This window comes from Camelus ferus, chromosome 29 (assembly GCF_009834535.1).
Source record: "Camelus ferus isolate YT-003-E chromosome 29, BCGSAC_Cfer_1.0, whole genome shotgun sequence".
Classification (NCBI taxonomy): Eukaryota; Metazoa; Chordata; class Mammalia; order Artiodactyla; family Camelidae; genus Camelus; species Camelus ferus.
Genome location: NC_045724.1, coordinates 18,509,478 through 18,529,451, shown reverse-complemented (window position 1 = coordinate 18,529,451; position 19,974 = coordinate 18,509,478). Strand labels below are relative to the sequence as shown.

The following is a 19,974-nucleotide window of genomic DNA, read 5'->3' as shown; positions in this document are numbered from 1 at the left end:
TGTACCTTAAATTCTGAAATTTTACCTTTTTTGCCTTTTGAGTCATAATTTTTTATAAGAGATTAAAGCAACATGGTGGCTTTTCCTAAAGCAGCAATTAGACTTTCAGTAAGACTTTTGCAAAATAATAATATCTTGATTTAAAAAAAAATTTGCAATGAACTATGAGAAGAATTTCCCAATTTTCTTTTTATATAGGATTGCACCTTTGCCTCCACCTCCGCTACTGCCACCTTTGCCTACCAACTATCGAACTCCTTATGATGATGCATACTATTTTTATGGGGCCAGGAATACTTTGGACCCTAGTCTTGCTTACTGTAAGTTATCTGTGGGGTAAACATTAATTTCCAGTGGTTCAGTTAGGAAAATTGGTTTTTGTGCGAGCAAAAATACATGAATGAGAAAAAGCACAGCTTTACTTAATTCAAATATTACATATTTATTGATTTCATAAATGTCCTATTTTTAAACTCACTTATGTTTTATAGTTATTTCCTTTTTATCTAGATATAAGAAATAACTATTTTTATGGGGTTTTGTGTTTGGTTTGGTTTTGTTTTTTTGCATTATTTTTTGCTAACTCCTCACTCAGAAGGGAATGTGGATTTTTTTCCTTAAGTAACATTATCCTTTAGTGATAGAGTGTTATTAAGTGGGTACTCTGAAACAAATGTATTTGTTTTCTTTTAAGATGGTTCAGGAATGATGGGAGTGCAGCCTGCAGCTTATGTTAGCGCTCCTGTCACCCACCAGCCAGCGCCGCCTGTTGTGTAAGTTGTTAGTTAAAACTATAATTTCTTTCAAGATAAATTTATCTTCCATAGAACCTCTTGTTCAGTGCAGTTTTTTCTTCAGAACAGATATAACTTATTTTAATTTCCAATTATTGCATAACCAGTATGTTCAGAGTATTTTAAGTCAGATGTACTAGCAGAATATGAATTAAAATAAAATTTGTTAGCTATAGTAATATCAGATTAAATGGATTTTTCAGTCATAAAGGTTTGTTTGAGACCAGCATCCCTTTATAAAGCATAGAGGTTCACTTTAGCAGGATAATGTAACAAAAAAATTTATACATGTAAAAACATGATTTCAAAATACCTAAAGCAGAAATCTGAAGAACTGCAGGTAAAAGTTGACAAATACAGAATCCTAATGGAGACTTTATTACTTCTTTTTGTAAGTGTTAAAGCAGAAAATAATCAGTAAAGTTGTGGAAGAATTTACTTACCATAATTAACAAGCTGTTTTAATGGAAATGTATGAAATGCACCTCAGACTTTGTGAATATATATATATATATGTTTTTGCTAATCTCACAAGAATATTGATAAAACCACACATGCTAGTCCTTGAAGGAAGTCTCAGCACATTTCAGTGGACTCAAATCCTTTGGACCATCTAAGGTAGAAATCAGCTTTTAAAATAACAAACGCTCCATATATTGGAAATCAGAAAACAAGGAACAAATTAGAAAATACATAAAAAGGGAAGAAAATTTAAATAGTTATTAGGCATCTAAAAAGTAAGAAAAAGAACAGCAAAATAAACCCAAAGAAGCAAGTAAAGAAACAATAAAGAACAGAAATTAATGAAATAAAAATATGTAATACAGAGGAACAACAGAGTCTAAAGTAGGCTCTTTGAAAAGACTAATGAAATAGATAATAATTCTCTACTGATGTTGATCAAGGGACCAAAAAAATGAGCTAGGGGTATAAATTAGAAATATTGGGAATGAAAAAATTGTCACTATAGTTGTAGTTAACCTTAAAGAGACAATAAAAAGAACAATTTTGTGCCAGTGAATTTGGAAATTTAAGTGTGAAGAAAGATTGCTATTAAAATTTAACTAAAAACTGGCAAAAAAAATAGAAAACATGAATAATATCAAAATTATTTTAAAATTTTTGAGACACAAGTTTCAAATCTTCCCACAAAGTAAACTCCAGGTCTAGAAGGACTGGTGGATTATGCTGAGCATTTAGGGGCAGAATTCATCTCACACCAACTAACACGGAATATGGAGCCCACAGCTGCTGTCGAGACTGTCATGCTCTGTTTTTGGAGGGAGGAGGTGATTAATTAGATTGATTCATTTATTAATGGAGGTACTGGGGATTAAACCCAGGACCTTGTGCAGTCTGCTGAGCTGTACCCTCCCCCCTGAAACTGTCATACTCTTGGTACTCAAACCCGACAAGGCCAATGTGAGAATGGGAAGTTATTAGCTACTTTCACTCATAGATAAAAGACTCCTAAAACTGAATGATGTAATGTAGAAAAGAATATTTCATCCCAAATTGGAATTACTCTGGAAAGTACGATGACTAAATGTAGTACTTCATATCAATTAAGAGTGTGGGCTTTGGAAGTTGAGTACCTCAGGTTTTACTAATTAGCCTGTGGCATGTTTCTCAACTTTTATTTTTTGTTTGTTAATTGGGATAATTAATGGTATCAATTCATAAGGTTATTCTGAGAATTGAATGAATTAAAATATGTAAAGCATCTAGAACCATGTCTAATATATACTAAATGCTAACTGGTTAGTGTTAGATACCAGTATTACCATAAAATCAGTTACTGTAATACACTGTATTAGGTGAATAAAGAAGAAAGTTATATGATTATCTCAATAGATCCAGAGAAAGCATTAATAAAATTCAGTATCCATTAGTGATTGAAAACTTAACAGAATAGGTTAGAGGGTGACCTACTTAACCTGAGAAAGTATAAACATGAAAAACCTATATCATATATTTTACTCAATGGTGAAATGTTCAAAATACTCTTTTTGAAATTGATAATATGACTATTGTAATTATTATCATCACTTCCTTTTAGGGCTCAATAATTGTACCAAGGTCAAAAATAAGAGAAAAAGGAAGATAGGTACAAAGATTAGAAAATAGGAGAAAAACTCATATTTGCAAAAGAATATACAGATAAAGTACTAGAAGTAATATGAAGTGTTAGCAGAATTACTGAACACAAAATCAATATATAAAAAGCAATTGCAGGAAATGGCAGTTTCTTAAAAAGTTAAATGTATACTTACCACACAACACTGCAGTTCCACTCCTAGGCATATACTAGAACATTTTGTAACACTGTGTACAAAAATAAACTCAAAATGGGTGAAAGAGCTAAATGTAAGACTAGAAACCATAAAACTCTTAGAAGAAAACCTAGGCAGAACACTCTTTGACATAACTTGTAGCAAAATTTTTTGAATCAGTCTCCTAAAGCAAAGTACGTAAAAGCAAAAGTAAGTAAGTCGGACCTAATTAAACTCAGTGTTTTTGCACAGCAAAGGAAATCATTGACAGAATGAAAAAGACAACCTACTGAATGGGAGAAAATATTTGCAAATGAAATGACTGATAAGGGGTTAATGTCCAAAATATATAAACAGCTCATACAACTCAACATCAAAAACACAAACAGCCTGATTAAAAAATGGGCAGAAGATCTGAACAGACATTTCTCCATCCATGCAGGTGGCCAATAGGCACCTGAAAAAAGTACTCAGCCTTTCTAATCATCAGGGAAATGCAAATCAAAACCACAATGAAATATCATCTCACACCTGCCAGGATGGCTATGATGAAAAAGAACACAAATAACAAATGTTGACAAGAATGTAGAGAAAAGAGAACCCTTATACACTGTCGTTGGAAATGCAAATTGGTGTAATCACTGTGGAAAACAGTATGGAGTTTTTCAAAAAATTAAAAATAGGACTACCATATGATCCAGGAGTTCCATTCCTGGGTATATATCCAAAAAAAAGCAAAACCACTAATTTGGAAAGATACATACACCCCAGTATTCATAGCAGCATAATTTACAATTGCCAAGTTATGGAAACAACCTAAATGTCCATCAAGAGATGAATGGATAAAGAAGATGTATATGTATACAACATATATACACACGCAGTGGAATACTACTTAGCCATAAAAAAGAATGAAAATTTGCCGTTGGCTGCAACATGGATTGATTTGGAGGGTGTTATCTAAGTGAAATAAGTCAGACAGAGAAAGATAAATACTGTAAGATATCACTTATATGTGGAATCTAAGAAAAAGAAGCAGACTTACAGATAAAGAGAACAAACTAGTGATTACCATTGGGGTGGGGAGCAAACTGTTGGGTATAAGATAGGATCAAGCATGTATTGTACAACACGGAGAATATATATTTTGTAATATCTGTAAATGGAAAGTAACCTTTAAAAATTGTATAAAAAATAAAAATAATTTTTTTAAAGTTAAAAACCCGTTTTATTTCTGCCACCAAAAAAAAAAAAATGAGAAGAGATGATATTTTTGGAAATCAGAGCCTTTTATAGTCTTTCATAATTCTTTAAAAATAATATTTGAATTTTTCTTTTATAATTAAGATATTTAAAATATATTGTTTTCTTCAGAGTGGCTACATTACTGTATTTTGACATGTATTTAAACAAATAGTGCTTTATTACTTGAGATTTATATTACCATAATATGTTTTAATTTTTTCTTTTTTCAAGTCCTAAGTTTTTCAAAATTTTTAATTTTATTTGGGATAGGCAGACTTTCTTTTTAACTGTAATTATATTTTATTCTTGAAATGGCTAAGAAGTTATTACTTATATTAGAGTACATTTTTTAAGTAAATCTTTAGTTATAGTATTGAGGGACTTCCACTGCATTCAGAAAAGTACATAAGTCACAAGTACATTACTTGATGAATTGTCAGAAAGTGTTTTCACTTGTATGTGAAAGTTTTACTTGCATGTAACTGCCACCTAGGTCAAGAAATGGGTTCAGTAAATTTGAAAGTTCCGTTAATTGTGAAGGCAGAGACAGAAGTCATTTATTTAAGGATTTCTCTTTGATCTATAGAGAAATTCTTCTCCTATTTTAAATGTACTTGTATGCCATGCTATTTCAAAGGAGTGTTACATTGTCTTCTTGCTTTGTCATAAATGGATTTAGATTATTAATTGTGTATTTAATAGGAATACGGTTGGACAGAATGAACTAAAAATTACAAGTGATCGAGCAATAAATTCAGGAATGTTTTTTGAAGATAAACCAAAGCCTTCAAAACAGTCACTTCAGTCTTACCAAGAAGCTTTGCAACAACAGGTATTCATTCATTTATTTATTCATTCATTCATCTAATGTTGAACATCTTATGTGTTAGTACAGTGGTTCCTTAAAACTCAGAGTATGGCAGAGGAGAAAAAAATACCAGTTATTTATAATTCAGTATGAAAAGTTTTGATGTAGATAGACTGGAATGCATGAGACAGGGAGAACAATTGCCAGGGCTATTAGGAGAGCTTCATGTGGTTGATGATATTTGAATTGCATGTTATACAGCGAATAAATATGAAATTCCTAGTGTATTCAGGGAGTGGAAATGATGTAGGAGAAGGGGCTGGAGTGTTAGATTGTGTTGAATTATAAAGGACTAGCTAATAAAGGGTTTTCAGTTTCATCTTGTTATATACAGCCAAAGGGAGGAATTTTAAGCCAAAGAATGAAAGAAAATTGGGTGTGAGCAAATTAGGCTTTAGGAAGATATTTGATTGTGATGTAGACGATTGGGAAAGAGATGTGGCAGAGAACTTTTTAGTAAACTATTGAGGTAGTCCAGCCAGGAGGTAACAAGGCCCTGCACCAGGTGGGGAAGATGGGAAGGACATTGAAGAGACACTTCTGGGATTTCATTGATTGGACTTAGATTTAGGGAATGAGGAAAGAGCAGGGGTCTTGAAGATGTTTCTGAGTGTTGTAATCTAAGAATAATGAGGCTATGAACTAAGGAGAGGGGAAAAAAGAGGTAGAATGCTTAGGAAGGAGGCTAGTGTTCTGTTGTGGTTTGTAACATTTGAAGAGAGTTAGTTACTTAAGAGTAACCTTATCAAATGTATGAGTTTTTTGGGGGCGAATACTCATATTTCCTCCAGAGAGGACCCTGCAACTCTAAGTAGTATGTTCACTTGAGGTATTTTTCTACAAAGTTTCACTTGGGTTTCTTCTAAAACTCTTTTTGTTCAGTTTTTACATTGGGCAACCTCCTTGAAAGATGGAATTAAAAAAAAAAATACAGAATTACCAACATTATTTTTTGTGTGTTAGGATTCTACAAAGACTGCATTTGTCTATTTTCAAATGATCATATTAAAAACACCACTGACAAAACTAGACTTCCTAACACTAGAATTTTATTTTATGTATGTGATGACTTCCTTGGCCTTCCTGGAGTAGTTACTTAAATTTTCCATGTATAGGTTATGATTTTAAAAGTAACTTTCCAAAATGTAAATATTTATTCATTGCCTGTCTATATGTCTTTAGAGACCAACCCTGTGCTTATGCTTGATGATGATAGATTGTATTTGTTTTGTATGCTTTCATGAAGTGTACTTAAAGTAGCCCAGCATTCTCCACAGAGCGCTGAACCTTCAATATCTTTGAATTCTGGGAGTGGCGTTTGCCTGGGGTAGGGTAGGTCTGATGGGGTGTAGGGAGTGTTTGGCCCAGGTCTCATGAGGTGTGGGGAGTAGTTTGTGGCTGGCCGGATTCCATGAAAGGTAGGTGAAAAAAGGAAAGTAGGGAGATCCTGTTAGTCCCCACGGAACTGGTGAGGTTAGGGAGGGAATGGCTCAGGTAGAAGCATTGGGTGGGAGGAAGGAGTTGGTTTAGTCCAAAGTGGCATCAGTGGCTGGAAAGGACTCAAATGACATGATATGAGGGAGTAGCAGCTGTATTTTTCAGCTATTAAAGTGTTTTTAGATTGGGTATTACATATATTTGTGCTATTAAATTTTATAGTGAAACATACTGAAAAAAAAACGTTTGGTTTTTTTTCTCTAATAAAAATAAAATAAAATCTGATATCAAAACTAACTTCTTGAATCAGAATACTTGTGAGCACTTATTATGAATGTTTCTTAATGTTGTCAAGATTCGGGAAAGAGAAGAAAGAAGAAAGCGAGAACGCGAAGAAAAAGAAGAATATGAAGCTAAATTAGAAGCTGAAATGAGAAGTTATAACCCCTGGGGGAAAGGTGGAGGTGGTGCTCCTCTTAGAGATGCAAAAGGAAATCTGATAAGTATGTTATTTCCATTGGTTTGTTTTTTCTGAAAGAAACCAAGTCTTACTTTTTAAAACAATGAGGAGTAGAAAGAAGTGGGAATCAGTCTGTAAGGCAAGGTCTCTTTTTATGCAACTTAATGCGAAAGAGATGTTTTAATAGTAAACATGATAGCAGGTTAAAAAGCCTTTTTTCTTCAGATTACTGTTCATTTATTTTTATTAACAAATTTTTCATCTCTGATGATAACTCAGTTGCAGAGAAAAGCTCATGTTATTTGGCAAGTTTTTACCCAAACTAGTCGTTAGAATTTTTTTAAATTTTCTAGTGAAAATAATACAAGTTTTTTATTGCAAGTTTTTTTTTTTTTTTAAGCTGGTAGACATCTTCAAAATACATGATCTGGTGTAGTGGTAGGATGTTACGTTTAATTTATATATGCCATATAGCTGCACAATGCAAGAACTCGTTTGAAAATAAAGACTTTGTCTCAGAAATTTTCTGGCAGGTTGCAGAATTATATTGATCTATCTTTCAGTATAGTCAAAATGTTTGACCTAGAAATCAAACAACAAGCACTTTGAAAAGAGTCTTTATACAACTTGCATGTATTGGGAGAGTCTCTGATTAGCTTTTAGCTAAGAATAAAAGCAGAGAAAGATAATGGGTATTTGAAAATTGTTTAATTAGAAATGAGAAATGAATAACTAGAAATCCATTAAAATGGTAAAAATGTAAATTTCACGTTCTTTAGTTTTATGTATTGTAAGGACAGTTGAATGATACAATCAGAAGATGTTTTGGGAGTATTGAATATTTAAAGTTCTTAAGTATTATGCCTTTGATTCTTTGTTAAAGATGGCTTTTTAAAAAAGATATATTTGAGGCCCACTTAAATTAATTAGATAACTCTTTTCTTTCCCAAAGGATTTGTTCCTTTCCTGTCTTCTCGTAAATACTTTCCTCATAGTTTGGCAGACTAGAACTCTTACTCTCTTTATAGATGAGGTGATTTTAGGTAATACATAGATAAACATTTAACCTTAGAAATAAATGTTTATTTGAATATATATTGGAAAAACACTGATTTTTCCATTTATGGATAGTGCTATAACATTTCCTTTGAAAGTAAAGGCATTTAACAAAAAGTACTATAACAGACAACTCTCAATTCTCAGACGCTTAAGGCTTGAGGCAGTATAAGTTTAATTTTCACTTAAGTTGCGTTCTGATGCTGTTTGGGTGGTTCTCCTCTAAGAGGTGACTGGGGAATCTAGGCCTCTTCCATTGTGTTACTCCTCCACTTTGGAGTCCTTCACTTTGGGCTGCACAGATGTGGTCCAGAGGGTGGGAGAGCAAGTTGAGAATTTTGTTGGGGCCTGGCCTAAAAGTTGAGGAGTATCACTTTTGTCTTTGTTCCATTATTCAGACCTAGTTATAAGGTTCTAACCTAACTGCCTGGGGGCCTGGAAAGTTTGTTTCTTTATACCCAGAAGGAGGACACGAGATTGATAAGCATCTACCTAGTCTTTGCTGTAATAAATTTAAATTGTGAATTGATAGAAACATAACAGTAACCATGAAGGAGATGCTTATATAACTTTGGGAAGCACTAGAATAAAATAATTTCTTAGAACTTTCCAGCTTTACAGTAAGATTATTTCTAGTTCAGACAACACAGTTACAGTGTTTTGTATGTGTTTAATTGGTAGAAGTGAGTAGAATAAGAATGGATTATTGAGTTATAAAATATTGTTTTAGAATTGCTTTTATCTAACAGGAATGGAGCAAACTTTTTTGAGATTTTTATTTTGAGTGGTAATGTTTAGTTTGCTTATTTAGTGCTATAGTCAAGCCATGAAATAGAAAAGGTGTACTATTTTATCAAATGCAGGAACTCTTTTTTAATGGTATTTTCAAAGCATGTAAACTCATTACTTAAAGAATATCAGTTTGTTTTGAATGTGACTGTTGTATTTTAGAGAGAGAGGGAACATAATTTGTCCATTATATTTGAAATATGTAGTAAAAGTCAGTGTTTTGCTTCACTTCATGTGATGGCCGAGACCATATAACAGGTGGTGTGCTGGGTGACTTTAATTCAGCTGCTGGCTTTTCTAATTATTCCTATTTCATCTTTGATCTTTTATTGCAAAGAAATGAAAGAATTGAATGTTCACCATTATCTTAGCTCTCTAAGAAAGATCTCTTTATAAGGTAAACTAGTTATTAATAAAATATTAAAATCTGTTACCCATACAATTGTAACATATCATCAACCCTTTTAAAGTAAATAACTCTCATTTTTATTATTTGTACTACACTTAAAATCTGTTTCCTTTCTCAGTTCTTTATTCATTAAAATTCTTTATTCAAGTTCCCATAAAAAACTAAGTATATTCTAATGTCTTTCAGTGAGTGAATAGAAATAAACTGTGGTACATCCATACGATAGGATGCTGCTCAGCAGTAAAAAAGAATGAACTGTTGATGCATGAAACAATTTGGAAAACTCTCAAGGGAGGGCTTAAGGGAAAGAAGCCCCTCTGTAAAGGCTATATACACGTATCGTAGAAATGGAGAACAAATCACTGGTTACCAAAGGTTCTGGCTAAGGAGAGAAAGTAACTATCAACAGCATGATGCAGTTTTTGGAGGTGATGGAAGTGTTCTGTATTCTGATCATGGTGATGTTACATGACTCTATTGTATGTTAAAAATTTAAAAACTACACCAAGAGAAAAAAAAAGTTAAAAAAAAGTAAAAATACTTAGCCAATTTGGAAGATAGCAAAAGAATCTCATAGTTCTGATTAATAGCGAGATTAAACAAGCATTCTTAAGCAAGATTGATTAAGTATTTGTATTTCTTTTATGTATTTTATTTGCCCAGTTAGATTTATGTTTATTTTTATGCTGTTTGTTAAGATACAATGCATACAATACAATTCACTTTTTAAGTGTATTGTCAGTGAGTTTTGACAGCTGATTCTGGTAACCACTGCCACAATCAAGATACAGAACATTTCCAACTTACCTGACACTATACCCTTGTCAGCCTCTGATCTGCATTCTGGCACGATAGTATTGCCTTTTATGTATTTTTTAACCTAATGTGATGTTTTTGAGATTGATCTATGTTGTTTGTTTCAGTAATGTATTTCTTTTTATTACTGAATAGTATTCTCTTATGGGAAGGTACGACGACTGTTTATCCATTTGCCAGTTGATGGACCTTTGGATTGTTTACAGTTTGAGGCTATTATGAATAAAGCTGTTATAAATGTTTAGTTACAAATCTTCATGTGAACATAGGTTTTCATTTCTCTTGGGTAAACTCCTATGAATGGAATTGCTGGGATATATAGTAAGTGTATGTTGAACGTTGTAAGAAACTTGCCAAACATTTTTCCAAAGTGGTTGTGCCATTTTGCATTCCTACCAGCAAAACACGAGATTTGCCATTGCTCTAAATCCTCATCAGCACTTGAAATTGTTCATCTTAAAAACTTTAGTCACTCTACTAAATGTGTAGTGAGAGCTCATTGTAACTTTTTGTTTTGAAATAATTTGACTTACAGAAGAGTTGCAAAGATACTATAGAGAGTACTCTAATTTCCCTTAATGCTAACATCTTACATAATCTTGGCACAGTGATCAAAACTAGATATTAAAATTGTTATAATACTATCAATTAAATTATAAACTTTGTTTCTCACCAGTTTTCCCCCTAATGTTCTTACTCTGTTCCAGGCTCTAGTCCAGGATTCCAAATTGCATTTAGTTGTCATGTGTCTTTAGTCTCCTCCAGTCTGACGGGTTATCTATCTTTCTGTGTCTTTTTTGTTTTTGTATATATATAGCTTTGTTGATATAATTCCCATACCATGGAATTTATCCATTTAAAATATACAGTTCATTGGTTTTTACTGTATTCATAGAGTTGTGCTAAAACCACACAGTCAATTTTAGAACATTTTCCACATTGAATTGCCTTGATACCTTTGTTGAAAATCAGTTGAGCATAAAATTATTTCTTGACACCCAGTTCTGTTCCATTGATCTGGATGTCTGTCCATGTGCCTTTATTACTCTCTTCATTACTGTAGCTTTGTAGTAAGTTTTGAAATTGAGAGACCTAAGTCTTTTAACTTTGTTCTTCTTTTTCAGGATTGTTTTGGCAACTTGATTTCCTCTGTGTTTTCATATAAATTTTACTATCAGTTTGTCAACTTTAACAAAAAAAAGCAAGGTGGGATTTTTCATTGGGATTGCATTGGCTTTATAGATCAGTCTGGGGACAACCAGCATCTTAATTTAACAATACTGAGTCTTTTGATCCATGAATGTGAACTATTTATCCACTAACTAGTCTTAGTTATCTTTTCTTAGCCATATCTTACAGTTTTCATATCTTGTGGCATATTTTGTATACTTAAGTAGGTAATGTATTTTGATGCCATTTTAAAAGATAACATTTAAAAATTTCAATATCCATTTGCTCACTGCTAGTTTATTGAGATATAGTTAACTTTTGTACATTGCCCTTGCTTAACTCACTGTTTAGTTTTAGAAGTATTTTTATAGTTTCTTTGGGATTTTTTTCCATAGACAATCATGTTGTCTGCAAACAGTTTTACCTCTTCCTTTCTAATCTGAATGCCTTTTACTTATTTTACTTGGCTTTTCACTGATTAGAAACTCCAGTACAGTGTTTAGAAATCACGACAGCAGACAGCCTTGTCTCGTCCCTGATTTTAGGTGGAAAGCAGTATTTCACTGTTAAGACTAATGTTAGCTTGTAGGGGTTTTTTTTAATAGATTTTTTTTAATTAGATCTAGGATGTTCTCTTCCTACTCAGAGTTTTCCTCATGAACGTGTCTTGAATTTTGTTAACAAATTTGCTTTTCTACATTTAAAATAATAATAATTCGTCTTTTTTTATTCTCTTAATATATGGTGAATTACATTGACTTTTTGTAATATTGAACCACTCTTTCATCCTGGCATAAACACTGTTTAGTCATACTTTATTGCATTTTTTACATGTTGTAGAATTTGATATGCTAATATTTTATTAGGGATTTTTGCATCTAGGCTCATAAGGGATATTTGTCTTTTTCTTATACTGTTGTCTGGTTTTGGTATCAGATTAATGCTGGCCTCAGCATGAGCTGGGAAGAGTTGTTTCCTCTTCTATTGGAAGAATGCACCAGTGAAGCCATCTGGACTAGGCATTTTCTTTTGAGAAAGGTTTTAAATTATACATTCTGTTTCTTTAATAAAGAGATACTCAGTTTATCTATCCTTATGTGAAGTTTGGTGGTTTGAGTCATTTGAGGAATTTATCCATTTCATCTGAGTTTGTAAGTTTTTTGGCATACAGTTGTTCACGATATTTTATTTTATGTGTTGACAGTTCCTTCCTTTAAGTCCTGTGCATTCTCTGAGATGCAGTTCTCTCTCTTCAGCTGACATTTAGTGGATGTGTATTATGAACTAGGTTAAACTCTTCTAGGTCTGTGAGCACGAACTTTGTTCTAGGATTGTCTTCTGGCATTGTGTGTTCCTTGAGTTAGATATTCCGTCCATCCATTCTGTCCCACCTTGTCTCTTCTGCCCCTTTGTTTCTTTTTATGCCTTCTCTAAGGATGATCTTTGAGTCTCTTTCTTTGTCCCCGACAGTGTTAAAACTCTCCACTTCACTTCCAACCTGTCTTCTGAATCTTTGCACCTGATGTTTGGTGGATTATGTATACCTAGCACACAAAACCAACCTTCACTTTTAAAACCCAGCTCATCTTTGTTTTTTTTCTGTAAAAGCATCATCATTCTGATCATTCAAACTGAAAAATGCCAGAGTCCTTTTGATGCCCCATAGCCAGTCAGTTAATAAGCCTAAAGTATAGGTTCTCCCTCTTCAGTGTTCCTTGAATTCTCTCTTTGTTCACATTACCACCATAATAGAGATTCATTATGCCTTATTGGGCTATTGCCATTTCTTCATTACTTCTTCATTCTCCTCTGTGTTTCACATCCAAACTATATGTATTCAAAGTATAACCAACTGTATTATTCTATACTCAGAAATCATTGAGGACTCCAGAGTGTTACTGAGTTCACATCCTTGTTCAGACATTTACTGATGTTGTGGTCTTTCAACAAATTAATTTAATTTTCTTATCTATAATACTGGGGTGAAAATAATAGTACCGTATCATGTAAGTTTTTGTACAGAATGTAAAAATGACGAATATTAAATGTTAGCTGCCATTATTACTATTTCTACCTCTTTAACTACCAAAACTGTCTCCATTCTTGAACAGAACAGAGAATTGTCAGCTTGTCTTTTAGAATATTTCAGAATAGGCATCCAGCATGCATTTTCCTATCTAATCTCTCATTGCTGTGTTATGTCTGCTTTGAGCTCCAGTCAGGCTGGACTACTTTAATGTTGCCAGAACAATATTTATGTTTTACTCTCTTGGAGCTGTTTCTTTATTATGCTTTCCTACCCATTTTCACCTGCGAAACTCCTATCCAGTTTCTAAGTTGAGCCTGTCTTAAATGTTGCAGCAGGATGTGAACTTTACTGACTCTGAACTCTCTCTTTGGTAATGTTTCTGTGTTATTTTCCATGTTTTAGTTGTAATGTATATTAAAAAACACATCTTTCAACTTAACAGGCTTCCTGATAAGCACTTATACCCAGTTTAAGTTTACTTTCACTGCTAGAATACTATCTCAGTTGTTCTGTGGAGAAAAACTACTTCTTATCTTGTTAAAGCTTTGAGTTCTACAACCATTCAAGTTTGTTTATAAGATTGACTGGTTGTTTGACCTAGTCTTGTGTGCTCAGATTTTTGCCATGTGTATGTGGTCTCTATTGCTGTGTTTACCTAGCATGCAGTATTTTAAAATAACAGACACTTGTTATCTTGTAGTTCTTGAGTCAGTAATTTGTGAGTGTTTTAGCTGGGTGGTTCTGTCTCAGATCTCTCATGAGGTGGCAGTCCAAGATGTTAGTCATTTGAAGGTTTTGTTGGGACTGGAGAATCCATTTCCTATATGGCTCCCTCACATGGCTCAGGAGACCTCAGTTCCTCGCCCCGGGGGCCTCTCCACAGGGCTTCTTAGTGTCCTTATGACGTGGTAGCTGGCTTTCTTCAGAGTGAGCGAGCCGATAGGTCCAGCAAGGTGGAAACATAATGTCTTTTGTGAAGTAGCCTTGGAAGTCATATACCATCCTGCAGTATCCTTTTCATAAGAAGTGGCCCACACTCAAAGGGAGGGGAATCAAGCTCCATTTTGTAAGGGAGGATTGTCAGAAAATTTGTAGATACATTTCAGAACTACACTCCACATGATATTTTTTCATTAGGAACACTAATGGTGTTGGATAAATTTCACTATGACTAGTATTGAATTGTTGCTGTGTTTGTTCTATATTAAAGATATTCAGAATTCTGAAGTAATATAGATATGGATATGGTTTTTATGGATTGTCAAAGATCTGTGTACTCTTAAGTTCTCTACCAATTTTTAGTTTATTTTGTAAGATCATTTTTTGAAAATTTTCAAAAAGTTTTGATAATTTTGTTTGTTTTTAGGGCACCAAGATACCACTGAATCATTCCAGCTCTGTACTATTGTTTTTCTCTCCATTTCTCTACTTTAAAAAAATGTATTAAGCATACTAATTATAGAAGTGTACTTATTGAAATAAATGGCTTATTTTTCCCTCTCAGCTGATTTGAATAGGATGCACAGACAAAATATAGATGCCTACCATAACCCAGATGCAAGAACATATGAAGATAAAAGGGCTGTTGTATCTCTAGACCAAAATTTAGCCACTTCAAATGCTGAGAACCTAGAAGATTCTACAAATAAAAACTCAGGTTTTTAATCACATTCTTTTTTTTTTCTTTTTTTTCCCCCACATTTCTAAAGTTGTTCAGTAACATTTCTCTTCTGTTCTTTGACATAGTTCCTATTGTGATTTTGAGAATTTGGTTACTCTGAGTCAGGAAGCATAATATGTTATTCATGCTGTTTCCAATAACTTTTCTACATCAGTATTTTGAAAAAAGTGAATAAGGAAATATAGTTTGTTTTTTAATACTGTTTATTTTTTCTCAGCTTTATTACTTACTTATGTATACTTCAGCTGCTTCTAACACTTTTATTTGCTAGTGGACATTTCTTAAAATCAAATCGTCTTTTTACCCATACACAGTTATGCTTTTTATACCCATAAGAATTAGTTTGAATTAGTGAAAATGTATCAGATGTTGTATGATAAATTGTACAGTGAAATTCAGTATTCACTTTTTTTTTATAATCATTTGCTCTCCCTTGTAAAACCACAGTATACAAAGAAAATAAATGAAACAATTAAAAGTTTCTTTTGATGTCTGGTCACATCCCCCTTTCTTAAGCAAATATTTTTGATTTGCTGTTATACAAGGTCCTTTAATTAAAGGTTCTGTAAATTAAACATTATTCAGTAACTTTATGACTTGCTAGGAAAAGTTGTCATCATCTTTATCAAGTATATATGAAAATATGTTACATATTTAAAATTCAAAGGAAATTTAAAGAATACACCACCTTGCATTATATATATTTTTTAATTTTGGGGGGGGACGGGGAGGAAATTAGGTTTATTTATTTATTTAGAGCAGGTACTGGGGATTGAACCCAGGACCTCATGCATGCTAAGCATGCACTCTACCATGAGCTATACCCTCCCCCATATATTTTGATGACTATAAAAGTACCCATTTAGTTACTGCAGATTCTCTTTTGTGCTTTCACAAAAATTTTGACTTTACACTAGAGAAGAACTCTGTTAGGAAGTCCTTCTAAAGTATCCCTCACTGATCATACAGTCTTTTTACATTTTTAAAAATTTTCAACACATATGACTTATTGGCCACATAGGCAGATGAATGGGGAGCTGTGATTAAAATGACTAGCCTTGTATCTTTCAAACCTTTAATGGTGGCACTAATCTATGCAGCCTTTTTGAACATTTCGAGAGATATGTTTGTTGTTTCTATGGACAGCCTGACCACTGTTTGATCTCTAACTACAGGAAAATGCTTTCCTACTTTGATCCACAATAAATTTCTGCCCAGTGGATCCAGTTTTGATTTTTGGAGTACTAAAATTGAAACTTATGATTTTGTTGAAATTATTAATTTGGCTCTCACTCTGAGTCTGTAATAATTCACTGTGCAGCAGCAGCATCAAAACACCTTTTCATTTTACTGAAGACTTCTTTCTGATTATCATTATTTTTCTCTTCATTGGCTTCTTTTTCTGTACTGAGATCAATGGTACAGACCCCCTTCTCTACCCTTCTCTACCACACCCAGTATTGTTTGTAATTCCCTCTCAGCCCCTAACTTTCTATATTGTAGTAATAACATTTTAGGCATCTAGCTCTGCTTACCATGCAGAAACACTGGAAAAATCAAAATTTTCTATGTTCTCTTCCCAAGAAAGCGCACAAGCTTGATGATTGAATATGCACAGCAGAATTTACTGTCTATTGCCTTTCTTTACACCACCAGGGTTTTGGTGCTGGTGTTGTGGCCAGGATGCTGTAGTTTAAGAAGTCATGTAAAATCATATTTCCCTTTTTTGTGAATTGAAATTCCCTAAATTAACTTTCATTCCTTAAGAATTAGCCTAAAATAGGCTTTCTGAATGCAGGGAACTATTGAGAGTCACCTAATTTATTGCTTTGCCATTATGAGTGTATGTGTTTAATATATGTATATGTGTGTATCTATATACATGTGTATACACACATCCATATATGACATTTAATATTTTAAAGGCCTTAGGGAACTTGAATATATCTGAAAGTTGAATATTATACTGTGTACTTAAGGTTCATTGTTCTCTAATATTTTGTCTTCATTAGGCCTGTTTTTGAGGCTCTTTTTAATGTTTGTTGTTTTTTTCTTTTACTTTGATTCTTAGATGAAAAACCATGTTTATTAAGTCCATACTAATTTGACTTAAATTTAATTTTTGGCTTATTATGATACCTGGATACGTTTCCATTTTCTTTGTTTAGAACATGTGTTTTTCTTTGGTTTTATTTTTGTAATGTTTCTATTTTTAAAAGAACTTAGCTTTGCCTGTCTCTAATATTATTTCTTCAGACTCTTAATTGCCTCAAAGGTTTAAAATTCAAGTGATCATCAAGGTGAAACATACTACTCAGTTTTGTTTTGCTAATCGGATTTTCTATCATAACGTAAGATTTTAATGTTTAGCTATTGATTTGGCTTTCTGCTGATCTATTCAGATACGTATTAATAAATTTAAATACAAAGGCAAAATAGACCTAAAAGCTAAACTGCAAAGCAGTCAGCCTATACGTATTACATGAGTGAGAGAAATAAATGCTTTAGATTGATGGTATAAAGAGACTAAAAAATAATACTAAAAAGTTATATGAGGCTTAAATTTAAATATCAATTTTTTTTCCTGCACTCAAAAAGACCCCTGAGGTATAATTATTTTCCAGATTGATTTTATGGAATAATTTTTTTTCCTTTCCCAAAATGTTTAATACTATTTTTAGGTAATAAATAGCATATTTTTATTGTTCATGTTTATATCTCATTAACCCAATAGAATTTTAAGATAAAAATTATTGCAATGATTAAAACAGTCATTCTAATTTGTAGGAATGTTTAGAGCTGACTTGCTAATCTGTTGTTTAAACCATGGATGGGAATCAACTTTTGGAATTACTGATTTTTTAAAACAATTTTAGACAATTTTTATATGTGTATACCTAATACATTTTAGTATATAATTAGGCAATATTCTTAAGAAAAGGATATTTACATCCATGCATAAGAACTTAAACATGTACCTTTTTTCCCTCTGTAAATTTTACTCTAAATCTTTGCTGCAATGAGAGTTGTCTAGGCTATTAATGTTTATGTTTCCCCGGTGTCTTTCTGGTATAGATATGTTACGGTTTTTCAACTATCCATTAATTTTATTTTAGTTTCACCATTTTTCTTTCTCTCTTTACTTTTCATCTGGTCTTTAGATTCTAATCTCAGCCTTCTTTTTCTGATTTTAACCGTTGGACTACTGTATTTAGCACATTTTTTTCAAAATTTGAATTTATTAGTAGAGTCTTCGTTCTTTAACCTGTACGGTTTCTAAGCATTGGCTAATGGTATGTTTTTGCAAATTTCTCTTTCAAGGTCATATGCAAACACAGAACTCTCCTTTTGCTCGGGGAAATATATTTTGTGAGCCTCCAACTGAACTTCAAATTAAACAGCAGGAGTTATACAAGAACTTTCTTCGTTTTCAGGTAAAATGTTTATTTGACAATAATTTCAAAGTTTCATATGAATTTTAATAAACTAAACTTGCAAAGATTTTTTATGCAAGATAATAAATTCTAAAATGCCATTCAGTTACCTGAAATAATTTATATCAACTATAAATTATATTATCATTATTATTTCATTTATATTATTATTCTGTTCTTTTATCTGAAAAAGGAACAAGGAGACATATTAGATATACTGGTTGACTTAATCTTTAAGTTTTTAAGATTTAAAATTTAATCTTTAAATTTTACTAAATCATTGTTAAAAGAATGCTGAAATTTCTGAAACTGAAAGACTTAATAAAATGTTCACCTATTAGTCATAGAGTATCTTTCTAGATGCTTGTGTGTTAGTAGAAAATAATGAATTTTTTCCTAAATGATTTGATATTCTTGACTCAGTTGTATAATTTGTAAGTAAATAAATATTAAATGTAATCACATTTTGCAGTTATTTGCCCCATTTATGTATGTAAACAAATAGCATTTAAAATAGTAGAAATGACCAAAGGAAGACACTTGAACATCAGGTGTTTATTAAGCAAACGGATTTATTGAACTCTCATACTGTGTCCACCCTTGGGATGAAGCCGGAATGAGAGACCTGCCCATAGGGGGCTCAACAATATTTTTCTCCTTATCTTCCTCCCCTCCACACCCATGCTTAATCCCGAAGTCAGATTGATACTCTGTCCAGGTTAATCTTCCTTTGATATGACTTCTCATGTTATTCTTAATTCAAAACCTGATAGCAGCTTTTCTTTTCTACAGAAAATGTCCATATTCCTTGGTCTAATGTTTAATGCTATCCAGTCTAATCCCAACCTCTTAAACAATTCTTCTTAAAGACATTCTACTCAAACATGCCACCTTTCTAATCCTAATTATTGTGGATTCTTAAATAAGGCAGTGACATAGTGGATGTAGTCTTAATTAAGGATGATTGACCTGGCATTACTGTTGAGGATGTATTTTTGGAGGATTTAAAAGATTGGAAGGAGGGGTATTTTACTGGAGTGGTGACATTGGAAATGAATGGAAAGACCTTTCTAAGGATCAACAATGAATAGAGAAATTGAGTGTGAGAGAGTAGCAACAGAGATCCCAAGGGTGCTGGGCACTCATGTCAGGTTATCAGCAGATTGAGGGTCAGAGTTACCTGTTGAGCTTGAATCAGTACATGTATTGCCCATAATGACAGCAAGTCAAAATTACGTAGCTCCTATTATACTTAGCAACTGTTAGCATGGCCTAGGGTAGAATTTAGGGGAAAATAAATATATCTTGCAATTTTTTAGCCTTTTATTATTTGTAAGGTACTTTCACAAATAGTGTCTTATTAAACCTCAAAACCCTCTGAGGAAGTTATTACTATTTTTATTTTAAGACCTGCAATTAAAACATAGGCTGACGTTCACCTGTGTGGCAGAGCTAGCAAGTTGTGAGGCCAATGCTTGAACCGAAGCCTTCTGACTTTTAAGTTTCATGTCTG

General features: G+C 32.8%; 1 protein-coding gene across 14 annotated transcripts in view; it reads left to right on the top strand.

Annotated features, from left to right (window-relative positions):
- The window catches only part of CSPP1 (centrosome and spindle pole associated protein 1), an 86,260-nt gene that overhangs the window by 38,980 nt on the left and 27,306 nt on the right, over nucleotides 1–19,974 (top strand). For 11 of the 14 annotated variants that reach the window (XM_032469944.1, XM_032469956.1, XM_032469955.1 and 8 more), the window contains 6 exons: nucleotides 199–320; nucleotides 695–773; nucleotides 5,015–5,144; nucleotides 6,973–7,120; nucleotides 14,851–15,003; nucleotides 18,349–18,461. In XM_032469944.1, coding sequence (XP_032325835.1) covers nucleotides 199–320; nucleotides 695–773; nucleotides 5,015–5,144; nucleotides 6,973–7,120; nucleotides 14,851–15,003; nucleotides 18,349–18,461 — 745 coding nt within the window. The remainder of the gene's footprint in view (nucleotides 1–198; nucleotides 321–694; nucleotides 774–5,014; nucleotides 5,145–6,972; nucleotides 7,121–14,850; nucleotides 15,004–18,348; nucleotides 18,462–19,974) is intronic. The other 3 variants (XM_032469952.1, XM_032469954.1, XM_032469953.1) reach the window with 1 other exon arrangement.